Consider the following 17,609-nt stretch of genomic DNA (forward strand, 5'->3'; position numbering starts at 1 on the left):
CAGCCCACCGGCCACCCCTCCCGTGGGCAACCAGCCACGTCAGCCTGCTGGCCACCCCTCCTGTGGGCAACCAGCCACATCAGCCCACCGGCCACCCCTCCTGCCAGCTCCGGGTGCCAACAAGGGGCTGGGCGGCGCCGTGGCGGCCGCAGGGGCTGTGGGCTCCGGGGCTGCCCCGGGCCGTCCCGCCCCGAGCGGCTGCTCCAGGGGCCGGGAAGGACCCCGCCGGGAGCCCGCGGCCGCTGCAGCCGCCGGTTCGGGGCCGGGGGCAGCGGGGCGGCGGCGGCGCGGAAAGTGCGGCCGCCAATGCTCAGGCTGAGGCGGGCGGAGGCGCCGGGGCCGGGCCGGGCGGGCGGAGCCGCGGCCGCCGCCATGGGGCTGCTCAACTTCACCCGCGAGCCGGTGCCGGAGGCCGTGACCGGCGACATGCACAACCTCAACCAGCTCAGCGCCCAGGTGCGGCCGGGCCGGGGCGGGCGGGACGCGGCCGCGGGAGCAGCCCCGCACCGGCAGCTCCGCGGGGCCGGCCGGGACCGAGCTCCGGAGCAGCCCCGGAGCCGGGCCGCAGCGGGCTTCCAGGCCCCAAGCTCCGGTGGCAGCCCCGGTCAGGCCTCCAGGCCTCCCGTGCCCGGGTCCCCGCGGGGTCTGTGCTCGCTCGGAACGGCACCGCGCTCTCCAGGGCCCGGGGCGGGGTTGCGGAGCGGCAGCCCAGCCAGCCCTACCCGGGTCATGGCCGGTGCTGGCACGGGCAGAGGAGGGAGGCTGCTGGTGCCGTGCTCTCTCTGCAGCCATGCCAGCTGCAGCTCGGAACGCTGGAGGCAGCAGCTACACCTTTAACCAGTTCTTTTCTTTCCCGGGTTAGTGAAACGTGAGAGTAGATGTTTGCATCTTTCCCTGCTCGCAGTTTCTGGGTTACACGGGATGAGAACAGCAGCTTCTGATTAGCCAAGTCACAAAAGCCCCGTGCAGTGCCAGCTCCCAGCTGCAGAAACCCTTTGAGTCCCTGCAAAGTGCCCATGAGCAAAGCCCATCTGTAGCCATTTGTAATGCTGAGGACAGGGGGCTCTTACCAGCACAGCAGATCAAACTCTGGGACCAATATATTGGAAGCAGGTGCTGATGGGGGTGGCGGGGTGCTGAGCAATGAAGGTGCTGATGCCCGACTGTAACACTGCCCTGTTTCTTCACAGCAATTCTCAGCGCTGACTGAAGTCCTCTTCCGCTTTCTTACGGAGCCCAAGGAGGTAAAATGCATGAGCAGAGCACACAGAAGTGTGTGAGTGCAGCTCTCTGCTGAGAAACAGAAGATTGTGTCCTTGCTCTTTCTCTTGAGCAGGTAGAAAGGTTTCTGACTCAGCTCTCAGACTTTGCCACCACGAACAAAATCAGCTTGGGCCCCCTGAAAAACATTGTCAAAAGTATTCTTCTGGTACCTAATGGTAAGTCAGACACTGGCATTTGCTTCTCTGAGACCAAACTATTGCCCTATTCCTGCATGCTGCTAAAGGATCTCTTCAAAAGCCAGAGCACTGGTTTGCACAATAAGTGCTAATGGTACATAATGAATGGCTTAGCATTTAAAAACCAAAACTTCTCCTCTTGAAATAGCCCTGTTTGATGACCTGGCTGTGTTCCTCCTGCCCTGCCTGCACACACATCTCACAGGCTTAACTAAACTCCTTAAACATCTATGCACTGAATGCAAGCACAGCACTGTAACAGTGCTTGCTTCAACTTCCACCTCTAAATCTGTTTTGCCAGATCAGTGCAGCCTGGTGATGGCACGAGGTCCTTGTAGGAATGTCCATCCAAGTGACCTGGTGCTGTAATTCCTGCAAGGACAAGCCCTGTTTGAGATGGGTATGAGTGTGGGCTGGATACCTGCGTGGCTCTAGGCCAGCCAAGGAGACAGCTGTCCCTGCAGGCTGCTTGTAGAAAGACACTTGGGTGCCCAGCAGTTTCTCATTCATTAATAGTGGGGAAGAGGGGATTGCCCTTGAATAGTCCAGACTCCAGCCCTTTATGAGACTTATGACCTGATAATGCATCAAACACCTCTGTGGCACACTCATCCCATGGATCCCCTGCTATCATCCCCCAGTCTGAGTTCCCCATAGCTCTTGTCCCAGCGGTGAACCCCTGCACAACTCTTTCCTGCATGGGGCCTGAACTTTCACCCTGTACTTCAAGCCATTTCTTCTGTCCAGGAGTAGTACTGAAGAATTTCCTCTGCTGCAGCTGCCTGGGGGGTGTGTAATGGATCTGGATGCTCTCCCCTGGCTCCCCTCTGTGGGCACTGGCTCAGCCCCCTCCTCACTTCGGGCTCTCTCTGGGATGCTGCAGTCGGTGACAGGCTGCATTTCAGCAGATACCTTTGCCTGTGTGCTGCAGGCTGGGAGGCCACGTGGGACTGGCAGTCTCTTTGAATTTATGAGATTCCTGCTCTGGGCTTCAGAGAACAGAATCCCTGTAAACTCCCATGTGCTGCCTGTGCCCCAGAACAAAGGAGGCAGTCGCAGCAGGGGAAAGTGTTATATGCACATGTTCACACCCATAATCCAAAACACAGCAGGTAGGTCAAATTAGTAGCCTGCCAGCCTTAACAGTTCTCCTTTAACAAGCAAAGCTTCTATAGGAGAGAAAGCAGCAGCTTCAAAACACAACCGCTGCTGCCGTTGCCATGGATACCCGCAATGAAATCTCCCTCCCCGGGCACTCCCCTAGCCCTGACTTTTAAAGTGCCGGGCATCTGCAAAGCCCCGGGCAGGCACAACTGGATGGGCTGTCCCTGCGGGCTGGGGTTTGTTTCAAAACACGGTCCCAGGGCAGCGGCTTTCCGAGGCAGGGGCTCCCTCCCTGCACTCCTCCAGCTCGCTAAACCTTGGTCTCACTCAGTGAAAAGAGCCTTTTCTTTATGTTGGGTTTTTTTTTCAGGTGCCCTGAGGAGGAATTTGTCTCCTGAACAAGTCAGAGCTGATTTTATGGCTCTAGGTAGGTCACCTGACATTCACCAAATAAAAGGTAATTAATATTTATCACGTGTGGTGATCTCTGGTCTCTCCCACAGGCCTCAGCGAGGAAAAAGCCACTTACTTCGCAGAACAGGTATTCATATGTTTTCTGGTTGTTTCTGAGCTAACAGAAATGACAATCTTGGAGTGGGAATTCATAATAACCCCTCTGTGCTGCTGTGTCAGCACTTTGGGTCCTTGCTTCCAGCCCAGCCCAGGAGATCCTTGGCTAACCGATGGGAACACCTTGGCTGATGATAGCGACGGTCTGCTGTGGCCTCTCCCTGCTGGCTGCAGCCATCCCCGTGTGGCTCCCCTTTGATTGCTTTTCTGCTCTGCACACTCTGAGCCCCAGGGTCACACAGTTACATGAACACATGACTTTTTGCACAGATATTGTTACACTGAACCAGTGTTAAAAGAAAAGCAGTGAGTTTGGTTTACAGCTGTGACAAGGCAGCTGGAAATCCGAGCAGGGTTCACACATCTCCAGCAGCCCCTCCCGACCACCTTAGCTTGGCCCTTTGCACACCTCCATTTCAGGCCTCTGCCATCGGTCTGCCTCATTTCTGACTTGTGTTGGAGTTGCAGTAACATAGAGAGGCCTCTCCAAATTGATTGCTTGTGTGTCTTTTGCTCTTGCAGTGGAAGGTGAATTCCCCTACCCTGACATGCCTGGCTGTTGGACAGACGCTGATGATTAACCAGCTGATAGATATGGAGTGGAAGTTTGGAGGTAATAGAGCTGAGCCAGAAACTGAAGAGCTAAACCACTATTTCACAGTGTAGCTAACAGATCGTCCTCCCTTCTCTCCTTTCTACCTCACAGTGACTGCTGGGAGCAGTGAACTGGAAAAAGTGGGAAGTATCTTCTTACAGGTAAATCTCCTTCATCAGAGGGTTCAGGTTGTAGTGCAGTTAAGGAACAAGCTGTGACCAGGCGTGTGGGAAGGACTGGCTGAGGGAGGGAACTAGAGGAAAGCTAAATCTCAGAGGAACAAGCTCTGCAGCAGTGCATCTGCTTCAACTTTCCTAGTGCAACTGCCAGCAGCCAGACTGCTGCTTGTGTCTCTGCTGAAGACAGCACGGATGGCAGAAGCATAGCCCACTCTGCAATGCTCTTCAGAAAGCTCCATCTAGCAAAGATCATGCTATCATGGGGAGGGAGGGGAAATGGGGCATCCAGACATCCTTCCAGTGCCTAAGGAATCTCTTCCTACATGAGAGTTCCCCAAATGTCTGTCAGAGCTGCGTGTGCTTTGCAGCAGTTTGCCTGTCCAAAACTCACAGCAGGCTCCTGTGCTTCTGTCTTTTGTGGTGCTCAAGAGTACAGGTCTCTGAATTAAAATACCTCTGCTTTTTCTTCCCCCAAGCTGAAGCTGGTGATTAAAAAGGGGACCCAAACAGAAAACGTGTACATGGGTGAGTTGATGGTTCTGGAAGAGAAGGAAGCGTTTGAGTGGGTGAAAGTGGAGCAGCAGCAGCTCAGAGCTCCCAGGTGCTGCTGGAGGTGGGGGGAGCTCTGGGTGCAGACTCAGCAAGGTCACTGATGGGTGCTGGGGCTTCTCTTGCCCTTTCCCCATTGCAGTGACCCCAGGAGCATCTAGGAACATGGACTGTTGGGACAGCCTTTGTATAGGCAAATGCAGATATGCCACAGAGCTGAGAGGCAGCCAGAGCAGCGGGGCTGACAGGACAAACCATTCCCCAGTGTGGGGGCTGTGGGGAGAACCCTCACCCTGAAACCCACACAGCCCAGCAAGCCTGTGCCCCCTGATCAAGGAGAACCTGCCTTAGCAGGGAGTTGGGCTGGAGCAGCTCTACAGGGCCCTTCCAGCCCCATCACTCTAGGATTCCAAGCATCAGCTGCCCTGAGCCCTCCTGTCTGCTGCTGCTGGGCTGAGGGGCACAGGCTGCTCTGCAGTAGCACCACAACAGCTTTGCCCATGCTGGAAGCATAACCTGAAATCTAAGACTTAATGTCTCATTGTTTTTTTTCCTCTGCAGAGTTAACTTTGCCCCAGTTCTACAGTTTTCTGCATGAAATGGAACGGGTCAAAACCAGCCTGGAAAGCTTCAGCTGAAGCTGCAGGGGCCTGGGCTGACACCTGGGCAGGATGTTTAATTTCTCCTTGTGGGCTGCAGCTCTGCTGTTGCCCAACTGACTCTTAACACCCTGATAAGAGATAAGGCTGTGCAAGGAGCAGTGGTGTCAAGGCCCAAGAGGACCCATCAGTCCCTCAGAACCTGAAACTTCAGCAGATGTTCTGAAGCAGCTGCAAGTCCCCTTTTGTATACTGTTACGAGAAATTGTGGTTCAGAAATCTGTGGATTCCTGTCCTAAAACACCACAGAAATAAACCTGTTCCCATCCTGCTCCGTTTGTATAAGAATGTGATTTTGTGAGAAAAAGAGAAAGAGAAGCAAAGGATCATTTTCAGATTTGGAAGAATTAAGCAGAGAGGACAAGGGAAGAAAGGAGAGCATCTGACCAGGGGAATCACTGGCTGCTTCCCAGCCTCTTCTCTTGTACTGGCAAATGGATTGATTCTCTTTCTGTACGAGGCACAATTGGGAAGGGTGTACCTCAGCAGACCTTGGGCAGCTAAACAACTGCCTCCCTGAACCGGGGGCAAAAGATCTCAGGGGTGTAGTGGGTAACTCAAGTGGTGTGTGCTGGGCTGCAGCAAGCCGCTCTCAGGTGGGCAGTTTGGGTGACAGCACAGGGGGAGCTGCAGCCCCTTTCCTGGTAGACAAACACCCAAACCCCATGAGGCACCATTAGTTCAACTCCTCAGTTGCCTGAGAGTGAGGATGAGCTGCAGGAGCAGAGTGAGACCCCTGAGCCAACACTGGGGCAGTGGGAAGTGTTCAGTTCACTGAGGTTCCTCCCTGTCTCTCTCAGCCTGCAGAAGACCCAGCACTTTCCTGCTTTGCCTCCTGCAGTCCTACATGAGCAACGAGAACCAGGAGTGGGTCTAGGCTGTGCTGTGTGTTTGGGAAGGGGGCTGGGCAACCCTGCTGGCAAACCCAGGGACGGGATTTAGGTATCTGCTTGCCAGGTGTGGGGCCATCCATCAGCATTTCAACCTCATCACATCACTATGGTAAAATGTTTAAAACCCCAACCCTCTGCACTCGTGGCCTGTGAAATATTCCATCTCCTTTCATTCCATCTCCTTTTGGGGGCAGGGAAATATATTCCAGGGAGAAAGAAGATGCTTTCTCAGGACAAAAGGCATTTTTCTGCTCTCTGTTTGCTGCTGCCTGTTCCTATTACTTCTCCTCGCCCTTGTGCCAAGGAGGCACCACTCAGCCCTACCCCGTGACAGCAGGAGGTGGCCCAAGGCCATGCTGGAGAAGATGCCAGCCTCAGTTGTGGGTCAGGAATCTGCTGCCCTCTGCACTCCTCCCCCTGCCCGGGTGGGATTCAGCCCCTCAGGGCTGCCACACGCCTCTGACCCTGGCTGCAGGGGTCACCTCCACTCTGCCTCCCCATCCCCACGGGTGTCTGACCGGCGGCACCAGAGCATGATGCTGAGAGGACCCCGGTGCCATGAGCCAAGCTGGCAGCCCCACAGGGAGCGGGCACGGGGAGGGAGCCAGCTCCAGCAGCGCAGGCACAGGGCAACCAGCTCACCCCCTGTCAGAGCACCGGGGCAGGAGCCCGGTGCAGTCCCTCAGAGCACACCCGGCTCTGCCACCAGCACACGGGGTGCTGGCAAATGCCACGGGGAGGGCTGAGCGGGGCTGAGCCGCAGCTGGGAGGGCGGGAGGGGGCTCGGCCGTGCCCGCTGTGCCCGGGTTCCCAGAGGCCCCGCCGTGCTCTGCGCCTGCAGCCTCTTCCGCTGCCCGCCAAGCCCAGCGCTAATCTCTGCAGGACAGCGGGTGCGGGGGAAAACAGGGGCCTCTTGCCAGCTCGGGGTGAAGCCACTTCTGCAGCGGTTTGCCTCCCCCTGGGCTTTCTCAGCCCATTTCCCCTGGGGGCTGCCATGCTACAGCCCCCCCCCCCCCCACCCCTCTGCTCCTGCCCAGGCCCCCACCGTGGGGGTGGGAGCGGGGACATGTGGGCTCTCTGGGCTGCAGCAAGGCCCCGAGTGTGGGGGCTGCAGCAATGCAGGGACGGCTCAGCCATGTCAAATCCACAACACTGTCCCTCCCCTGCACGCTCAGACGCTTGTGCAGCCCCGTTCCCCACAACGGGAGCCCTCTGTCACCTCAGAGACCCCCTTACTGCACCCCAAGCTGCCGGGCAGTCTCTGCTGAGCCCAGGGAAGATGGCAGAGCGGCCCCCAGCAGCCAGGCTGGAGCGGGTACTGTGCTCCCAGGCAGCCTCCAGCTCATCCCTGCCAGCCTCCTGCCACAAAGCCGCACCAGAGCGGCCAGGAGACAGGGGCTGTGCTCGCGGGGTCTGTCCCTTCCCGGCACCGACTCAATGCCGCTGTGATTCTCAACCATGTCAGATGCTAATGACCGAGGCAGCCGGGATGTTTTCAGATGCAGCATCTTCTGCAATGTCAATTGGCAGCGCCGGTGCCGCTCCCCTCACATGTGAAGGAGCCCTCTAAGCTCCGAGAACAAAAGCCTCGTTGGCACCCGCCGCCCTCCCCCTGCTCGAGCTCGCAGAGCAGACACAGGCTCAGGCTCTGCTTCCGCTCCCCCTGCGAGCCCCCGGGCCGGGGGAAGGAAGGAACCGGCGCTGGGGGCTCGCTGCCGGCTCTGCCTGACCTTGAGCGGGTCGCGTGGGAACCGGCAGAGCTCCCGCGGGAACCCCCTGCTCACACAGACCCCGCTGGGAGCTGCTCCATGCCCTGGGTTTGGAGAGCTTGGTCTTTATTCCCGTTCCAGCTTCCCTGCTTGCAAAATAGGGCAACGAATCTCAGGGATGGCCAAAAGCTGGGAATGAGTCATGGCAGGTGAGACAAGCCGGGGAGAAAAGAAAGCATCAGCCATCACAGCATCCCAGAGCTCAGCCCAGCGCCAGGCAAAGCCTGCAGCTTGCAGCGAGGGTGCAGCTGAACACCAGGCTTGGGGGAAAGGAAAAGGGGTTGCCCCTGTGATGGCTTTAGTCCTGCACAGAGCAGCGTGGCTGGTGGAGCCACTCCTGTCCCTCCTCACCCCATCCTGTTCCCCTCCCCAGTCCTTCCAGGTTTTGGAGTGATGCGTCACCCAGCAAAAAATCCACCACCTGCAAACTTGAGCTCTCAAAATTGCTTTGTCTGCCTGGGAACAGCAATCCTGGGCACACAGGAGGCCCCAGGGCAGTGCCATTACCCTGCAGTGCCACGCGAGTCCCTGGGGACAGGCACCCACAGGGGATGCACGAGGGTACCTGGGGCTCCCATGGCCCATGCTCGGGGAAAGGCATTTGGCATCCACCTCCATCACCAGGAGAGGCCGTTCCTGAGGACAAGCTCCACAGGAAGAAACCCTCCTCCTGTCTTGGGACAGGCTTCTCCTGCTCCCACCCTGCTCTGGACACACAGGGAGGCATCTTATCCTGCCTGTGGAGCTCTGAGCTGCTGCGTCCCATTCTTGCAGGAGGGGGTGGGGAAAACTGGTGGTGTCTAAGGCAGGGGAAATATTCCTAGCATGTCCTCTTCTCCTAAGCCTTGCCATCTCTCTAGGCACTTCTTTGTCCAGGCACACTGGGAACAATTGGGGTTGCTGAGCCAGACCGCAGGCTGTCGATCAAGAGCGAATGAATGCTCAGGCATAAGGAACCCATCTTCTCCCTCAGCACGGGGAGGTGGCCACCAGAAACAGGGCCCGTGGCACAACAGCACAGGCAGCAAACAATTCCTGGGCACCAGTACCAGCCCTGGGAAGGGTGATGGGAGCTCACCAGCCCATCTGAAAACAGGCAGAGTGGTGTCAGGGTCCCTGTGCTCATCTGTGTTGCCAGCCCTGACCCAGTCCTGAGCACCCTCTCTGAGGGCAGATGAGGAGACAAATCTCTGGGGCCAGGGAATAACCCCCTGAGCTGTGGGACAGGGGCTGGGCACCCCGTGCCCTTGAGGCAGCCCAATCTGGAACCAACCAATTGCAATTGCCTCTCTTGCAGGCACAGCTTTGTTACCAGCATCCAGACCTGCTGTGACAAACCCACCCTGTCCCCCACAGCCCTGTCCAGCTGCTCCCCTCTCTGACACCCCAAGCAGGGCCTCGACACCAAGTGCCACAGGCCCGTGCATGGCAGCAGGAGCACTCTGCCATCTGCCCACTGAGGCCGCACAGCTCCCATTTCCCAGCCCTACCCTGCAGTGCACAGCTCCATTTTAAAGGGCTGCTCTGTCCCAGGGGCATCCATCCCTGACACAGCTAACGAGGTTATCCCCAACCACACCATGGAAAGAGAGGGAAAGCAGGGTTAACCCTTGTGCTGCTGACACCTCCCAGCCTGGGGGAACGTTGTTCCTTAAACATGTGCTTGTAACAAGTCCCAGTGGTGATCTGCCCCTGCAAAACACCAGGGAAGCATCCCTGTACCATTCAGTGCCATCCACTGCACCACAGCAGCCCGAGCCTGCACCACAGCAGCCCGAGCCTGCACCACAGCAGCCCGAGCCCCCAGGGAGCCCCAGCACTTGCACATGGTGCCCTTGGGCTGAGTTTTGGAGCCGCAGCCCGAGAAAAGCCTGAGCAGGTCCCCTCCACGATCCAAGCCCGAACTTTGCTCCAGGCAGGTGGGTGGATGGTGAGTGAGGAGCGGGACACGGGCAGCAGCCACGGCCAGGCCGAGGCCAGTGGCACCCCGACACTGCTGGCCTCAGAATTTAGGGGCTGCCAGCAAGGTCACGAGCTCTTCCCTCACCGGGACCCTGCCCACGGCACGGCCGGGCTGTCCCTGCGCTCTCCCCAGCGACCCTCAGACGGGGCAGCTCCGTGCTCCTGGCTCGGCAGCCCCGCGGAGCAGGGTTGGGGTCCCCGTGTCCCCCCCGCAGCGGAGCCTCTCGCTGCCCCCCGCGCAGTGCGGAGCGCGAGCAGCAGAGGGCAGCAGAGCACCGCGCAGAGCCGCGCAACCCCCGCACCCCGCCCCGCGCCCCCCGCACCGCTCCCCGCCCTCCCCCATCCCCCGATCCTACCGACCCCCACCCCGCAGCACCATTTCCCCCGCGGTCCCCACAAGCGCTTTTCGAGCCGGCAGCCCCGGAGCTACCGCAGCCCCCCCTCCAGAGCCCAGTGCGACCCCCAGACACCGCCCGGCTGGGCCGTCCTGCGCCGAGCCCCCCTCGGTACCGCCCCCGCAGCGGCGGCAGCCGGGAGCTCAGGCTCCGCGCTGGGGGCAGGAGCCGTGTCTCGGCACAACGCCCCCTCCTCACCGTCCAGATTTATTCAAAACGCAACGAGCCCGAAACCCGCCCGTGTCTGTTCCCCCCCATCACGCGGGGAGGGGGCCCGAGCACGCCCCGTCCCACCCCACGCACCCCGCGACGTGCTGCTCGGGGCGGCGCATCCCCCACCGTGGCTTTGCCGAGAACGGACCCAAAATAACCAGGAGAACCTCCGCCTCGCCGGGGCCACCCCCTGCATCTGGGCACCCAGCCAGCCAGCCTGGCAATTTTAGCTTCCACTACCGAGGAACTGGCTGTGTACATATATACACACACACGCACACGTAAAAGTTACCAACCCACCATCTATGCGGGGTGTGTGGGACAGTGCGGGGAGCCTGGGCCCCCCACGAGTGGCCTCTGTAGACCCAGGCTCTGAGAAGACAGCAGGAGTGTGGGATGGGAGGGGGGCAGGTGCCTGCAGGACCCTGGACCCTTCCCATGCAGCCTCGATGCAGAGGGAGGACCCCAGAGCCAGGCAGAGCCCCCCCGGGATGGACTCAAGGTCCTGCTGTGTGGGGAGGGACACGAGCCCCCCAGGGCTGGAGCCAGAGCCCCTCCACATACAGCTGCTGGTGCAGAACAGCTTCAGCTGAGCACTGCTGGAGCAGGTTAAAGAGAGGGGGAGCACACACGCCTTTTCACCAGCTTTCCTACTGCTCCATCTCACACACAAGTGGATTCTGAGCACACAATGCAGTTATTGAATAAAATTATGCTTTTTTTAGTACTTGTATGCATGCCATTTTTAAGGCTCTGCCTAGAAACCAACCTCACAGCCCAGAGCAGAGACATCAGAGGGAAGAGCCAGGCCAGCCCTGACCACCACACCGGGCTCAGGGTTTGCAAGACACATGGATACAAGCACAGCACCAGTGACAAGAACAGCTCACAAACGGCATGTCCATCCCTCGCAGGGGATGAGCCCATCCCTCCTTCCTCCCCAGGGAAGGAGGAAAAGCCCTCCCTGCTGGGGCAGGGCCAGGACAGGGAGGACAGATGCTGCAGCTAGCCCAGGAGCTGCCTCTCCTCCCTGCCACCATTACCCATGAGGATGAAGAGTCCTGCCTTCCCCTCCGCCATCTCCCTCCCCCTCCCAGCAGCAAAGCTGAAGCACTGGCAGCTCCATCCCCACACGCAGCCAGCACAGGGCCAAGGGGCAGGACCTGGCAACTGTGTGTTCTTAGAGAACATGGTGCTCCCACCTCACCGGGGGTGTTAGGAACAGGGGGCTGTAATAACAGTGCTGGGAATAACTGCAGCTCACTCACCACAACCTCCCAGCCCGCTCCATGCTCCTGCTTTGCCTCCAGCTCCAGCCTCATCTCCTCCTGAAGCTGTTCCCTGCCATAACATGCCTCGTGCCCCTGTTTCCAGCCTGCCTTATAGGCTCCTGCCTGCAGCCCTGCCCCAGCCCAGGTGCTTGCAGTGCCCAATCCCTCCCTCCTGCAGCTGGTTTGGCTTTTATCTCTCACTCTTCTCTCAGCAGGACTCCAGTGAGCTGGGGACACGTAAAAACCCCAAAGGGAGGATCTGCTGCCCCGTGATAGACAGCACTGCCTAAACATGGCGAGCACAAAGGGCTCGTGGAGCTCTTATTGCTGCTGATCCTCAGGCTGCTGCCTGAGAGCTGCCTGGAGCAGAGTTTGCCCTTGTTGTCATCCTGCAAACACCCTCCCCAGGGCCCCTCAGAAGGGCTGGTGTGCAGCCCCCGCTCCCGGCTGGGACAGACGGGCCAGAGGGCAGCAGGTACCTCTCCATCCCTCCATCCCCCGGCGGCTGCGGCGCTGCCATCTGTTCAGCAGCACAGCCCCGAGTCACGCTGTGCTGCAGGAGCCGTGCCAAAGTGCCCAGATCCCGCCAGGGTGCCTGCACAACAGCCAGGGTTTGAGTGTGGTGACTGACATGATTTTCAGCCCTGGTGAAATGACAAGGGCACAGATGCCAGCGGCACCTCGCCCAGCTCTGTAGATGAGCCCCGCTGTGTTGTGGCTGGGGGTGTTGGGGCCGTGGGGACAGCCTGGAGGGGGGTGGCAAGACTCTGGTGGGGCCAGCTCAGCAGCCCACTCACTGTCCAGGGAAGGTGAGCACCTTGCTGATCCCAGTGGCAACCGAAACACTGGTGTGTCCAGTGGGGGACGTTGCAATCCCAGGCTGAGTGGTGCTGGGAAGCCTTGTACTGGGCTCCATCCTGCTCTGCTTGCTCACGAGTGAAAGGATTTGTCAACAGGGAGCTGATGAGTCCCACGGGGTTGCCGGCTGCCTGCCCACTTCCCAGCACCTCCTGCCTGGTGGGCGTCTTCCTGAGCATGGCCACCATGGGCACCAGAGAGCCGTCTGGCCCTGAGCAGACAACTGCATGGAAGGTCTACACCCACTGTCACAACACACACGCTGGTGTGGGGTCTCCATCCTCGTTGCCCAGGCCAGATGGCGGCTCTGGAGGTGCTGACTCCCATAAGGTGCTTCAGCGAGATGCTCGGTGTAAGCTGGGCAGCGCTTGGCACATGGAGCAGCCACACGCGGTGGAGAGAGGAATATTCTTTCACTGGGAGAACAAGAAGAGCCCTCGGATGGCTGCCTTGTCCCTTGTAAACACCAACTTCGAGAGCATCAAATTACAGCGGCTGCAGCAGCTCCCAACAAGATGGTAATCAGGAGGCACCGTGCCTGTGCAGCTGGGGGCACCGCGGGGGCCGTGACACCCGCTCCCACCACAGCACTGCCGGGGCCCGACGCCCCCCCTGCCGCCCCGACACCACGCAGCACAGACGGGCCCTGGGGGCTGCGGGGGCTGCCGGGCTCTGCCCCAGCCCCCCCGGCCCCGGCACATCCCTGGGTGGAGATGCAGAGCGAGGATCTGGGGCGCACAGAGCACCCGCGGCAGGGGCAGCGCTGCTCGGCTGCAGCCCCATCACCCGCAGCGCTCGCAGCCATGGGTGTGCAGCAGGGACGGCTCCCACGGCGAGGGCTGGGGACCACCAGCGGGACAGGAACAGGGCTCGGTGTGCTGCTGCTGTTCCCTGCCAGCGTCGCGGCTCAGGAGAGGCACCGTCCCCGCAGCCTTGGGCTTCCCCCCCCCGGCAGCACGGCCGGACCCTGGCTGCCACCCTGGCGTCACGGAGAGCTCAGTGCCCACACACCCGCTGCGGGAAGAGCAGCGGCCCTGGACCACGCAGCTGGCAGAGCTGAAGGCAGCAGCCTGCAGCGCGGAGCCACCTCCACCTCTGCCCATTTATCCCCTCCCGGTCAGGATGCTGCCCCCGCCTCGGCCCCCCCGCTGCTCTCCCCCGGGGCCGGCGCCGCCCGCCCTCGCTCCGCTCCCTCCCCCCCCGGCAGCGGCAGCGGGCAGGGACCGAGCGCTCCCCTCCGGCCGCCCCGCACGGCGCGGAGGAACCGGGCAGCGTCCCGCCCCTTCTCCCCTCCCCGCGGCAGGGATCTGCTTGCCCCGGCCACCCTCCCAGCCCCGGGCCGGGGTGCGGGCTGCGCGGCTGCCTCCGCTGCGGCAGCTGGCGGGGGGCCGGAGGGGGGCTGGGGGGGCGGATCAGCTGCGCTCCGAGCCCGGGGATCAGCTGCGCTCCGCTCCGGCGCGGCCCCCCCCAGCTCTCCGGGAACGGGGGCGGTACCGGCCCCCCGGCCCGCACCGGGCAGTGCCCGCTCCCGGCAGCGCTGCCCCGCTCCCTGCCCGCCGCCCCTCCCGTCCCCCTCCCCGGGGCCGCTGCCTGCCGCCCAGCCCGCAGCTGCCCTGCCCTCCTCCTCCTCCTCCTGCTGCTGCTGCTGCTGCGGGCGCTGGCAGCGGCGGGCACAGCCCTGTGTTATCCCACGGGGACAAATCCACTCTGCGGATTTTGCCGTGGAGGAGCCGGAGCGGGGCCCCGAGCCCGGCGGCCGGGGGGAAAAGGAGGGAGATGCTCTCCGGAGGCGATTCCCCGGCCGAGCCCCCCCGCGCAGAGCAGCCATAGCAACGGCGCGGGGCTGGCCCAGCCGGGGCCCGCAGCGCAATAAAAGGAGCCGAGAGGGACGCAGGGAAAGAAAGAGCCGCGCGTTGCGCCGGGCGAGCTCCTGAGGGGTTGGCACAAACAACCAGCAACTGGGAGCAACTGGAGCCAATCCTCCAGCCCCCTTGGTAATGCTTTCTGACACAGATTCCCTCTCCCCGGCTGACTTTGCAAGTTTCCCCATCCTCTACTCCTCCTCGCGCGGCTCCTTTTCATGCGACTAAATTATACACGAGAGGAGGGACGTGCTGGAAATCCCAGGGACAAAACCAAAATGTGCAGCTTTGTGCAGGCGGCTGCAGCCCGGCCGCCTCCAGGACCCCTCGGGCCGGAGGAGAGGGACAGGACCTGGTCCCAGGTCAGTAGCATTAGAGACCATGAATTTTGAAACCACACCCCCCCAAAAAAAGCCGTTTTTGCTGCGGAGAGCAGCGGGGTGCGGGGTGGGCTGTGCCTGCGGGGGCTGCAGGGACCGCGGCCCCTCCGGGACCGGTGGCTGCAGTCCCAGCGCTCAGCACCCCCGGGGACGGAAGACGATGCATTCATTTTCCCCTGAGAAATGTCTTGTTTAGGGGCCAGCAAAAAATATGCAAATCTGGCAGGGCTGGGCCTCTGAGCCTCCAAGGCAGCCTCCCCCCCCCAACCCCCACCTCTGTAGGTCGAAGGGGGCGAGCTGAGCCATGAGCAGCGCAGGGAAAGGGGGGGCGAGGGGGGTGCGGGCAGGACCAGAGGGAGCGTGTGGGCAGCAAGGGAGGCTGTAGGCTGAGATTTGGGATGCCACGGAGCAGGATGGGGAGGTGTGCGTGGGATAGCGGCTTCTCCAGACAGCGGGCATGCGGAGAAGGCTCCTGCTCCCCGCAAGCCCGGGTGGGAGGAGCGTGCTGTCACTTTTTGGTGCTGGGCAAGCCCGGCATCGCTGTCGCAGAATTGCTGCCTGTGCTCTGATGAGTCAGTAGCAGCTCTGCCACGTTTCCTCCTACCAGGCTGCGTCCCGTTGCGGGTCGGTCGTGCCGCGCACCGGGACGCTCCCGCACACGCGGAGCTGCTTCGGCTCCGCAGCCCCGCGGGTGGGCGAATCTCCGGCAGCGGCTCTGCGGGGAAGCCCCCCCGGAGCACGGGGCTGCGCAGGGATGGGGACACTGCCCTGCAGCTCGGGCTCGGGCGGTGATCCCGCGGGACACGGGCATGTTCCCGTGCCTGCGTCCCACCTCCTCTGCCAGACAATGAGCCACTGCCCTCCTTCCCAAGTCGCAGCAGAACAAATAAAGCAAGCGCCATATGGTGCCAAGACACATTGGAAATGGGGCCAAGCCCGGGAGGTAGGGGCGATGGCAAGCCTCCATCCCCACGCCAGCCCCCACCTCGAGCTCCAGGCCAGGACTGGCCTTGGGGGAGCACTGTGCCCGCTCCTCCTCCCCCCGCTCCCGGCTGCCAGGCACAGCTCTGCGTTTCAGCCATGGCTTTGCAGTGACTCGCCCTCCCCCCTGCCTGCAGTCTCGGGGAGCATGGAAGTCAAAGCTCTGCTCAAGAGCCTTTAGGGCTGGGCTAGGAACAGGGAAGTCATAGCTGAGGACTGGCACTGGCAGGAGAGAACAACCTGCACCCTGCCACAGGACAGTGCACGTCCTGCTATACTTCCCCAGGATTTACAAATAGGAGCAGAAACTGCAGACAGCTTGTTCCCTACAGCCCCTGAAGCCCTGGGGCCAGAGCTTCCCCACAGTTCCAGGACACCACAGGTACAGGACCTTATTGTGAGGAGAAAGTGGCATCATCTTTCCTCCTGCCGTAGCAATCCTTCTGCCTGGATCCTCCCAAAGACCCCCAGCTCACAGATGACATGTGTGTTTTCAGGCAAGTCACCTCCAAACATGGGCACCCAGAAGACACATCCAAGAAGAGCTGGGCATCCTGCTGGCTGTGCTTCAGAGGTGCTGATCACCTGCAGTCCCCCTGCAGCCACCTCCATGGAGCAGATGGACATCCCCTACCCCAAGCACCCAGCCTGCTCTGACTGCCTGAGGCCAGGGCTCAGCCTGGGACGGCAGATCCCAGAGCTTCCTCTGGGGCAGGATATCCTGAGCTCCTGGGGGAGGAGAAGCTCCAAGAGCCCCTAAAACACTAACTAACAGCCCTTCTGTAGGTTTAGCAAGCAGATGCCAGCTTCAGCTGAGAGTCTCTTTTGCAGGGCCAAGGTGGTACCTACCCCCCTGCCACCCTCATTTGCCCCACTCCTTCTGCAAAGGCCTCAGAAGAGCTTAGTTCTGCCCTGTAGGCCAACTGAATCAAAATTAGGATCACTTGAAGGTTTTATAGTGATGGGGCTCAACTGTGTTACTTGTTAATGTGAGAAGAGCATTTGCACCTGAGTCATGCCGACCAGAATCAAGTTGTGCAAGCAAAGGAGTTTATTGAATCATACACAAAAATGCAAGGATGATAAGGATCAAACAAGACCCAGAGCAGCCCACAGTTCTCTCCCTCCCTGTGCCATCCTCATTCCTTGTTTAGAGAGGCAGCTCTGTCTGATGGAGAGTCCCACGGCCCCAGCCCCAGTCCCTACCTGTCACTGTCCTCCAGCCAGTGCTCAGCCTCTAGAAACGCTCCGCACCAACTAGTGCTTGTGGGTGCTCTGCAGATGCAAAGTGCTGCCTGAAAATCTTATTCCCTATTGCCAATGAGAGATAAGGGGAAGGGCAAAAGGCAGCCTGGTCCTGCTCAGCCTACCCAGGGCGAACACGGCCCCAGCGGAGGGTCCCGGCTGCGCTGCTGCTGTCGGCCGGCGGCTGCAGGGGTCTGTGGTCATCGTGGTTCCAGCTCCACTGGGACTCCCCACAGAAAAAAAACGTACAATGGATGCATTGAAGCTGATGGTTAAGCAAAGTACAGCAATGTCTGCTCAGAAGGGGAACTTCTGCATTATTATTTGCTCTGCTACTTCAGCAGTGGGACTTGCCAAAACAGGGACAACCCACAGGGCACAGCTCTGGATCTGGGTTTCTGACCCCCCCTCAAGTTAGATCCAGGGCAGGGTTAAACACCAGTAGGCAAAGAACAGCAGCAATACCAGGAACAAAGGGGATGTGGGTGTTGCAGCACAGGCTGAAGGCAGGCAGACTCCTAGGGCAGAGGAAGGAGTTGCAGGGAGGTGCTTAGGGCATGCCAGGGCCCAGGAGGGCACCGCTGGGAAGCTGCAAGGCGAGACTGAGGGTCCCGGGTGGGTCACTGGGCAGTGAGCTCGCTGGCACCGCTCCAGGGGCCATCCA

At 60.6% G+C, this 17,609-nt stretch overlaps 1 protein-coding gene across 1 annotated transcript; it reads left to right on the forward strand.

Annotated features, from left to right (window-relative positions):
* Window positions 1–331: 331 nt before the first annotated feature.
* On the forward strand, window positions 332–5,387 carry COMMD7 (COMM domain containing 7). Its single transcript, XM_062009065.1, has 9 exons — window positions 332–456; window positions 1,191–1,244; window positions 1,337–1,439; window positions 2,935–2,991; window positions 3,068–3,105; window positions 3,657–3,747; window positions 3,841–3,890; window positions 4,385–4,433; window positions 5,019–5,387. Exons 1-9 carry the CDS (start codon window positions 373–375, stop codon window positions 5,093–5,095), a joined length of 603 nt encoding a protein of 200 aa, XP_061865049.1. The 5' UTR covers window positions 332–372; the 3' UTR covers window positions 5,096–5,387.
* The last annotated feature ends 12,222 nt before the right edge of the window (window positions 5,388–17,609 follow it).

Source organism: Colius striatus, chromosome 16 (assembly GCF_028858725.1).
Source record: "Colius striatus isolate bColStr4 chromosome 16, bColStr4.1.hap1, whole genome shotgun sequence".
Classification (NCBI taxonomy): Eukaryota; Metazoa; Chordata; class Aves; order Coliiformes; family Coliidae; genus Colius; species Colius striatus.